The sequence below is a fragment of the Stegodyphus dumicola genome, chromosome 3 (genome assembly GCF_044657685.1).
Source record: "Stegodyphus dumicola isolate Sdum_Otavi_A_Nest chromosome 3, ASM4465768v1".
Classification (NCBI taxonomy): Eukaryota; Metazoa; Arthropoda; class Arachnida; order Araneae; family Eresidae; genus Stegodyphus; species Stegodyphus dumicola.
In genome coordinates, this window is record NC_140770.1 from 155930971 (window position 1) to 155941935 (window position 10965).

General features: G+C 38.9%; 1 protein-coding gene across 1 annotated transcript; it reads left to right on the plus strand.

Annotated features, from left to right (window-relative positions):
• The first annotated feature begins 6295 nt into the window (after positions 1 to 6295).
• On the plus strand, positions 6296 to 6970 carry LOC146998145 (DNA oxidative demethylase ALKBH2-like). Its single transcript, XM_085812461.1, has one exon. It carries the CDS (start codon positions 6296 to 6298, stop codon positions 6968 to 6970), a length of 675 nt encoding a protein of 224 aa, XP_085668587.1.
• The last annotated feature ends 3995 nt before the right edge of the window (positions 6971 to 10965 follow it).

Here is a 10965-nt window from a genome sequence, read left to right on the forward strand (position 1 = left end):
ACATTACGTTATTCAAATTTCAATGGCTCTAGGTACCGTCAGTAGATAGTGAGTGAGTGAGTGAGTGATTATGGCGCAAAAACCAGAGATGGTTATGACGCGCCAAACACAAGATGGGATGATTACAATTGATGACATTAAAATTCAATCAATAAAAACAAGTAGATAAATGTACCAAATCCAGAGGATGAAGTCATATAAACACAAGTTAAAAAGCACATATTAAAATTCAAGACACAGTCTTCAAAACAAATTACATTTGGTAATAAAAGCCAATCTCTTTTAAATAATAAAATAAATTACAATTCACCTCTCTTCCGATTAAACGGTCGAGAGGTAAGTCACAGCTATTAAAATATTTCTGGCAAAGACTATTAAAACATGGACACTCAATTAAAATATGACGAACAGATAAACAAACATTACAATTAAAACAAACAGGCTCATTTTCAGCTTTGAGAAGATAGTTATGTGTGACTCGAGTGTGACCAATTCTGAGGCGAGTCAAAAGAACGTCCTCCTTACGATTTCCAACAATATCCCAATGCTCAATTCTAGGCTTGACGTTTCTCAACTTGTTGTGATGCTGAACATCCCAAAATTGCTGCCATTTTTTTCGGACCTTTCCCTTGATGACATTGCAGATATCTCTAAAAGGGATAAGGCGACTGGACAGTTCAACAGCAGATTTGGCTGCGATATCTGCAAGCTCATTTCCTTTTATTCCAACATGTCCAGGAACCCAGCAGTACTGGACTTCATAACCTCGAATCGTTAAATTTATATGAATTTTGAGAACATCCACTACCACAGGATTCTGAGTGTTGGGAAAAGCTTCCAAGGATTTAAGAGCACTATACGAGTCTGTGTAAACTATGAACTTTTTGTGGCAGAGCTTTGAGATATACAAAAGACCATAATATATAGCAGTCAGTTCAGATGTTAGGACTGAGAAAGCATGGTGCAGGCATCTGCCCTCTATGTAATTTTCAAATACAAAAGCCATCCCAACATGATCATTTGTCTTTGATCCATCTGTGTATATCGGATAATAACTGCTATATTTGTGCCTGTGCTCAGCAAAGAGTTGTCTATAAACGATCTCGTTAGTGCTTGCCTTCACGTGATGTTTGAAAACATCAAGAAGCTGAATCCGTGAATTTTCCCAAGGTGGGATTTCAAAGTTCTGTACTGCTTGGGGGCGCATATCAGAGAGGGAAAGTTCCTCAATGATAGGGCGAAGTCTTAAAGGAAAGGTAGGAACGCAGGATGGACGTGTTTCAAATAAAGTGTTACACTCATTATCAAGTAAGCACAGCTTATTGGGATGTTCAGGTTGGGATAAGATATTAAAATATTGTAAAAGGGACAATTGCTCACGCCTCAGATAAAGTGATGGTTCGTTACAGTCAACATATAGGCTCTGCACAGGAGAAGTCCTGAATGCTCCTGAACAAATCCGCAGACCTTGATGGTGAACAGGATCCAGTTTTAACAAAACAGATGACCGAGCGGATCCATACACAACTGAGCCATAGTCCAGTTTAGAGCGGACGAGCGCTCTGTAAATGCGAAGCATGGAGCAACGCTCTGCACCCCAGGAGGTGTTCGCCAACACTTTTAAAATATTTAGTGTTTTTAGACACTTCTTTCTCAGGTTTAAAACATGAGAAAGGAAAGTCAATTTTCGGTCGAACGTCACTCCTAAAAATTTTACTTCAGGCGCAACTGGAATAATTGTACCATTCAAATATAACTCAGGTTCAGGATGGAGACCTCGCTTCCTACAAAAGTGCACGCACACAGTTTTCTGTTTCGAAAATGTAAATCCCTGTTTGTCTGACCATTCTTGGATCTTATTCAGAGCCATCTGCAGTTGCCTCTCTACATATCTCATGTCTGCTCCTTGACAGCTAATCTGCAGATCATCAACATATAGAGATCCCAAGATGGTGGGAGGAAGTTCTTTTAGTACAGAATTTATTTTTAAACTAAACAGGGTTACACTGAGCACACAGCCTTGAGGCACACCCTCTTCCTGTTTAAAAACATCCGAAAAAACAGAGCCAATTCTTACTTGAAAAGTTCAAGTGTTCAAGAAATTTTGAATGAAAATTGGTAGGTTGCCGCGCAAGCCACTCTCGTGAAGATCCCGGAGTATACCGTATCTCCATGCCTTATCATAAGCTTTTTCAATGTCGAAGAATATCGAGACAAGGTGGCTTCTTCTTACAAATGCTTTTCGAATAGATGTCTCTAAGAGGAGCATGTTATCTACAGTTGTTCTTCCCTTTCGAAAACCACTCTGATAAGGCGATATAATATCATTCTTTTCCAAGAAGTAGACTAGGCGGCTGTTTACCATCTTTTCAAACAGTTTGCAGAGGCAACTCGTAAGGGCAATTGGCCGATAGTTGGAGGGATTCCTTGGATCTTTCCCTGGCTTAGGAATAGGAATGACAATAGCTCTCCTCCATGCACTGGGAAAGGCATGCTCCTTCCACACCCTATTGTAAAGAGTGAGAAGGGCATTCAGTGACTTACAGGACAGATGCTTTAGCATTTCATGATTCACTCCATCAAGACCCGGAGAAGACCTATGTGTCTGCAATAAAGCACTCCTTAATTCAAGCATAGTAAAGTCTCTATTGTAAGGCTCAGATTTGGAAGAGTTGAATGCGATGGGATTTATTTCAGAGTGCTGCTTCATAGAAAGAAATGCAGGTGTATAGTTTCTGCTGGAAGAAACGGAAGCAAATGTCTCACCGATAGTATTCGCAATTTCTTCTATGGAGCTAATCACTCGGCCATCTTTTTCCAAAAAGGAAAGTGAGTGGTCTTTATATATGCCGCATGCTTTTCGAACTCTTTCCCAAACCCGCTTGCTAGGCGTGGAGGATGTTATTGACGACACATATGAAATCCAGGAATCCCTCTGGCTCTGCCTTCTTACTTTTCGTGCATTTGCTTTGGCTCTTTTAAAGGCTATGAGGTTTCGCAGAGTAGGATATCTACGAAAAATACCCCATGCTTTTTTCTGTTTTTTCAGTGCTTCATGACAGTCGCGATTCCACCATGGTTTTGAATATTTTAGTAGTTTTCCTGATGTTCTAGGAATGGAGAGCATAGCTGCCTGAATAATAGTATTAGTAACAGCTTCAACAGCGTCATCGATATGCACATCTTCTACCATTTCATCTGTGAGCTCTGCAATGGAAGAGAAGAGTTCCCAGTCTGCCCTGTCCAGTATGAATCGAGGGGATCTCGACATGGGGTTTGCTCCTCTTCGTGCAAGAGACACAAGAATGGGATAATGATCACTGTTGTAAAGATCTTTACCCACATTAAAAGTGCAAAAAGGCAACAGAGATGGTGAACAGATGGCAAGGTCGAGAGCATGGAATGTTTTTGAAGGCTCATGGAAGTAAGTATCTTGCCCATTATTGAGGAGACAAAGGCTATGATCTTCGATCATCTGCTCAATTTGTCTTCCTCGGCAATTAGTATCCTTACTACCCCAGAGCGGACTATGGCCGTTAAAATCTCCTATTATGATGAAAGGCTCAGGCAGCTGCTCTAAAAGACCATTTAAATCTTGCTGATCAATATGCTCATTTGGAGGCAAATACAGAGAAACGACTGTAGCAACAAAATCAAAATTTGTTTGAGTAGCGACAACTTGGAGGGATGTCGTCAAAGAAAGCACATTTGAGGGATAATCCAGTGAGGTGAGGAGACCTACACCTCCACTGGCACGCTCACCTGCAATGTTGTCTTTCCTGACGAAAGAAAACCTCCGAAGTTTTGCTTGTTGTTCCGGTTTTAGATTTGTTTCCTGTATTGCGAAGCATAAAGGTTGATGAACATTGATTATAGCTTTGATGTCGAGCAGATTTCGGTGGAAACCACGACAGTTCCATGATACGAGGGTGGCCATTATGAATAGTTTTTGTTCTTTCTGTGCTCTTGTTTGATTTTTCGTGGAAGTAGATGCTTGGGAACTTCCAGACCCTCTTCTACTTCCATACCGTCTGAATCCGCAGATTCAGAAACCATTCCATCAAGAGAGCTATTGCTGGAACTTCTATTTTTATTTGCTTCTTTTCGTGTGGTAGTTTTGGGTTTGCTTTGAATTACTATTTCTTTATTTTGTACTGTATGGGTTGGGTTTTCTTTCTTCTTGTTGTTTGTAGTCTGTTGAGTTTTGTTTGGTGGCGTCTGCATACTAACTGATGTTTGGGTAGCAACTGAGCGAGATTTTTTAAGAGCATTGGCGTAAGATGTATTTGGTCGTAGCTGTGTGCTTTGGACTAATCTTCTGGCTTCGGCATATGAGATGTTCCTCGTAACCTTTGCAGTCTGCACTTCTTTTTCCAATTTCCATTTTGGACAGAGGCGTGAAAATGCTGGGTGCTCACCCTTGCAATTTATACAAAGAGGCGCAGCGGTACAATTTTCAGAATCGTGGCCAATCTGTGAGCATCGGGCGCATGTGAGGCTGCCACGACAAGACGTCTTAGAATGGCCGAAACGCTGGCATTGGAAGCATCGCATAGGGTTGGGAATATAAGGTCTTACGGGACAATTTAAATATCCGGCCTTAATATTCTTAGGCAGATCAGGCGTGTTGAAGGTAAGGATCACGTGTTTCGTATCGATCAACTTACCTTCCTTACGCATCTTGATCCGCCTAGCACCGCAGACATTTTGGTCGGATAGCTCGGAAGCGATCTCTTCTTCAGGAACATACAGAAGGTCGAATTCCGATATAACGCCACGACAATAATTCAGTGTCTTATGTGCTGTTACATTGACATTCGCTTGCCCAAGTTTAGTTATTTGAAGTAAAGAAGCAGACTGGGTGGCTGAGATTGTATCAATAAGGAAGTCTCCGGAGCGGAGACGCTTTATATTTCTCGGCTCACCAATACAAGACTGGATGTATTTGTTAATCACGAAAGGAGACATCTTATGCATTTCGCCAGAAGGACTAGAGATGACTAGGAAACGGGGACTATTGTTATGATTTTTTTTATTTGCATCTGTCCGTAATTTTTTTGCAGAATTTTCAGAACTAGATTGAGTGACTGGTTTAGTAGTAGACTTTTCAGAACTAGGTTGAATGATTGGTTTATTAGTAGGTGGTTCAGAGCTAGGTTGAGTGACTGGTTTAGTAGTGGACGTTTCAGAACTAGGTTGAGAGACTGGAGTGACTTCGAAGTCTTTGATCAGAAAAATTTGAGAATTAGCCATATTGAAATAAGAAAAGATTCGGGTCCGACGGCTCCGCCCACCACGGAGCCCAACAAGGGAACACAGATTCCTGTGTTAGGGCTAGCCGGACCTATACGCAAACTGAAGCCCCACAGTCGGCTTTCCCGAAAGCAGGTACTCCCGAGAGCTTGACCCCAAGCCACTGACACAAGGACTAGTGACCAGCCGATTGACACCCGTGAGGACGACTAAGGTGCCTCCCGTTTAGCTGAAGCAGAGGCCAAAGCAGTGTGTTGGGGACAGTACCTCGCCCCTCAACTACCAGGACCCTCCTTTCCAGCGACACGGGTCTCCACGCTCGGCAAACACGTGGGCAGTTTTCTCGCCACTCGAGAACTAGAGACAAGGTCTGTTCCAGCCTCTCGTGACAAGCCCCAAACTCCGTAGAGAGAAACCACAAGGGAGAAGGGAAGGGAAAAAGATCCAGCCAAGAGGAGAGGAGACGGAAAAGAGGATAGATCACTGGGGCTCCAGGATCGTGACACCCGTCTCACCAAGAAGATGATCCCCTGAAGGGCTAGGGTACCTCGGGATTGCCACACCCGTACTCACAAAAGTGAGCCCCTGAGGGCCGTCAGTAGATAGAATATACCACTTTGGAGCCACATGGAGCGGGGAGCCGATGGGCGGAGCCTCCTGAGCCGCAGAGGGGGGAGGGAATACAGTACGTGGGGATACTACGTTACCAACTACGGACGCGCTGCATCCTGTTTGTGACGTCATCGAGCATTGTCACCGTCTTACTATTGCTACGTCAGCCACATGTTTCATCCTGTTTGTGTTGTAATCCGGTTTCATGTCCGCGCTTATCGATTGACGTAGAACTCTCCACTGCTCTGATGTCATACTAAATCCGCATCCTGATTGCAGATACATGTTAGAATTTCTAGAACATTCTTTTTAGTTCAGCAACGACCGCTAGAGGGCAGTAGTCTCACCCATAGCGCTTTCTGATTGGTTCTCGTGGATCCTGACTAAGGCCCATATAGAAATATGGCCCTAGTCAGTCTATATAGAAAAAATGGACCCTTTCATATCATTTCTGTCTGTGCTGTATGCTTCGCTCCTGCTTTCTTCCTTCCTGTGTGAACCAAGACAATTGTACTTCGAGGCAGTCACTCTTACCATACTCACTATGATTGAAAAATTTGACGATCAGTTAATACTGCACTATTTTAATGATTTTCACGACAAAGAAAAAGTAGATTCCATATTTACGGAATTGTGCGCTTATCCATTCCAGCCTTTAAACCTGAATATTTATGGACGGCAATACGTTACAGCTCGACTTTGCTGCGCCTTCGGGGATGATGACGGACTCACTTACAGTTTTTCGGGAACGTCGGTCGCCGCCCAGCCCTGGACTCCTATGCTGCAGCAAATTAAATATGAAGTTGAAGCACTCACCCGCGAAAAATATAATTACGTTCTGCTCAACAAATACCCTGACGGAGAAGCCAAGATCTCCGCGCACAGAGACGCTGAAAGCGCGCTAGACCCTTCGTGCAACATTCCCACACTGAGTTACGGTTCGACGCGAGAGATGCATTTTATGAGGGAGAATTATATGACTCACATTCTGAGTCTGGAACACGGATCGCTTCTTGTGATGAAACCCCCTACGAACACAGTCTGGAAACACAGTATCCCAACCCAACCCGAAGTGAAGACTACTCGAATTAGTCTGACCTTATGATGTGTTATATCCTACCAAAGATGGAGTTTCGCTGTCTCCACTAGTATGGAAAGAATTCTGCGATCATGCAAATACATTTGCTTTCTTTGAAGACTCTGACAGCGTTTCGATTGTAAAGAAAGATGTATGTGTATCGAAACAAAATATCAAAGGTGAAATAATTATATCACTACAAAGATTATTTCAAAGAAATGATTTTAGACTGGAATTTGTACCGGAACATGTTCTGTTGAGGAAAGAACATTTACTTAAACTTGACTCAAAATATAGCGAAATATGTGCCGTCCTGAAAGAAACCCTTATTTCTAAAACTCTTAACTATTTCGTCAGAAAGCAGTTGTTTGCTGATATACATTTTGAACGTGAATATGCTGGTGGTACTGACCGTCCAAATGTATTTCATGATTTTCAGGACTCTTTGTGTAAGTGTATTGAAAAATTTATTTCTAACAAAATTACAGAACTTTTTGTATGTTTTGTTTGTCAGGTAGGCTATAACAATCAGCTAGGACATGAATGCTTATCAACAAGCCGTGCCCAAAAGTGTGAAAATTATTTTGACCAAGCTTTGTTTACAGTTAATTGGACTGGCATAGCAAAGGACTTCATTCTTCAAAATAAAAGCAACATAAATTTTAGTAACCTATTTGTTACTGATGACTTTTTTGATGTTATTAATGTAAATGATGTACTGACTAATGTTCAAAGTTTGTATGCAGGTGAAGAAATTGATTTCTTTTAAGATTTTTTTTTGAATAGTACTTTTTGAAAAGAAATAAATATCAGGTTTTTAAATTTTTATATTTATTTACATTTTCTTCTCCGTCAAGATTTTTTTTTTTAATCCTACTCAGGTTTTGTAATGACGTATTACAAGATCTTACATTTCATCGAAAATTATGCAAAAGTTAACTGCTCTTAATGAATAGGATTGGGTATTGGACATTTCATTACATTTTCTCCCAGTAGCGCATGAGACTAATAATATATAGCATAATTATTGAAATTTTTGAAAATTCTAACTGAAAGTTAATGTTAGAATTAGGTTGAATCAGTATTAAGTGTATCTAAAGGGCTGATTGTACTATGAAATAATTAATGATTTTTGCGTGTATACTCATAAAGGGAGCTTCAGTTTTTCCCACTCATAGTAAATCTGAAGCCGATAAGAATCTGTTAAGACTCATTTTTTAGGTAAAAATAGTTGCTTTCTATTGCAAATTTCTCTAAAAATCGTTGGGAATTTTATGTAAATAACTTAAATTCGGTAAAGTTTCTATCCTCATTTGAGTAAAATAGCAAATATTCTACAGTAGAACATGTATACTTCATATTTAGTTCCAAATATTATGTTAATAAAATAGTTCTAAGATGGGTATTATCTACTAAAGCAGTATGTAATGTAGAAAAATTTGAATGAATTAGATAGTCTTTGAAGTTTTCGTAAATCCTGCATAACAGGAAATACTGACATGAATTTCCAAATAATAATACAACTTCAATATATCCAATTTAACTGAAGATACACATTTCAAACAGACATTACTTTACTTAGAGTTCTTACAGCTCTTTGAGTACATCCGATATTTTTTCACAGATATGAGAAACATTTTTGCATAAATACCATACAAAACATATTGACATGAACTCCATATTATGGTCAAACATTGGTAACTTAAATGAACCTTTAATACATTTTAGTATGAATTAATTTTAAAAAGAAAAATTCAAATGCAAGTATTCAAACAGAAATGCTTCACAAATTTACATATTAAGCAAAGATTCAAGAGAATACCTATATATCTAGAGATATTATTTATACTAGTTGGTAATGTAAATTATTAGAACAATCGCAGACGTATAGGAGAGGTATGCAATATCCATGAAAAAAACCTTCCTACCAAGCCAAAGAGCAATAGTGAAATATAATATATATAAGAAGGGAAAAAAATGTCTAATTATGGAAAACATGAACAAGGAATGAATATTTTGTCTGAAAATGTCCCGAATGGGATAACAGTTTCAGGAATAGGGATTGAAAAATAATGAAGTATTTTTAATCTTATTTTTCTGTATGATCCGTTTATTTATTATTCTGTTTGAAGACTATATTCTACACTTAAAAAGGAATTTGATAAATCAGAATGATTTCGATTTATTACAACTCAAAAGAAAAACGGTTAGAGCTAGAATGAAGCATACCGTAACCAAAAAAAAAGATGTTTTTCTTCCTAAAAAAATTAAAATGAAACTTTTTCCACCAAAAAAAAAATCTAAATGAATTTTTTTCGACCTTTCAAAATCAAAGTAGAGATTTTTTCCCTAAAAAAAATTAAAGTGAAAATTTTTCGACCTAAAAAAATCTAAATGAAGTTTTTTCGACTTTTTAAAATCAAAGTGTAACTTTTTCCCCTTACATTTTGAATTTAACATGGGTTTTTCCATAGACAAAATAAAAGTGAAGATTTTTCCCCTAAAAAAATTATAAAGTGAAAATTTTTCGACCTAAAAAAATCTAAATGAATTTTTTTCGACTTTTTGAAATTAAAGTGTATTTTTTCCCCCCTTACATTTTAAAATTAACGTGGGTTTTACCACGGACGAAATAACAGTGGCGATGTTTCCTCCTAAAAAATTAAAGTGAAATTTTTCCAAATCAGGAAAGCGAAGTGCTTCATTTGAGCCCTAACGGAAACTGCAGTGAACATTTTTCGCCTTAAAAAAACAAACACATTCAGATATTATCACCAAGATATTTACTCAGATATATTTTTCTGCTTTTCATGCCATTACATTTCCTATGAAATTTGATTCATTGCCAAATAGTTAAATGTTTGTTATTTTTTTTTCGCATCCGAATGCATTTCGTGTCTCACATATGCTCATTACAACCAAGTTAGCAGTTAAATGAATACTTCCTGAAATACTGCACATTTGATTCCGGAAATTATCTTCATTTTGAATTCTCTAATGTTTTTTTTTTTTTTTTTTTTTCCTGCATTATAAGTAAATTTTGTGCATAAAGTTTTCAGTTTCGATGGAAGTTATTTGAGGATGACTATGATGTTATCGTGTTTCCATAAACCTTTTGAAAACTTTGAGTATTACCAATTTTTAACGTTACAGCCACTGCAAATCATTGGATTTTCATATATTTTCTTATTTATCGTTTACAATGCCTCGTAAAGTCTTGAGAACAAATTTTTATTAAATAGTTATATTACATGATTCAATAACGTTTTGCACGTTTGGAAAATTTAACTTCAATAACACTATCACGCTGAATCAGAAATTAAGAAAAGAACTGGAAATTGTATCTTAGTATACACTGGTGTGCAAAAATTAAGGACGAGACGATTTTTTCAATATAACTTTGTACAAAAGTTTTCCAAATCAACACATTTAATACCGTAAGATCCCCAATACGTAAGGACATGAGTAATGTAAGCAACACTTACTAAAAGAGAAATCAGAGGGATAAAAAGAAGCTTTATTGAAAAAGTAGCATGGAACGCAATGCGACTGAAGGCCGAAACATCCCTGTGATGGGTGTCCAGCAAGAAACATCCGGTCTTTAATAGGGGATATGATCTCCCCTGACTGCTAGGCAGGTTTCACAGCGTCTGCCCATGATGAGAATGAGGGTGTCAATGACTTGTTGAGGCATTGCTGCCCATTCGTCTTGCAGCGCCAATCGAAGCTCCGGAATCGTTACTGGTGGTAAGGTACGAGCTGCCAAGCGTCTGCCTAGAAAATCCCATACATGCTCGATGGGAGTGAGATCCGGAGATCGTGCCGGCCAATCCATACGTTCAATATCCTCACTCTCTAAGAGCTGTTCGGCAGCTACTGTGCCGACATGGTGCATTGTCGTCCATGAAAAGGAACTGCAGACCCATAGCGCCTCTAAAAAGACGCACATATGGAAGAAGAATCTCGTTACAATAACGGGTCCCGTTGACTGAACCTGCGTCGAAGATATGAAGGTCTGTACG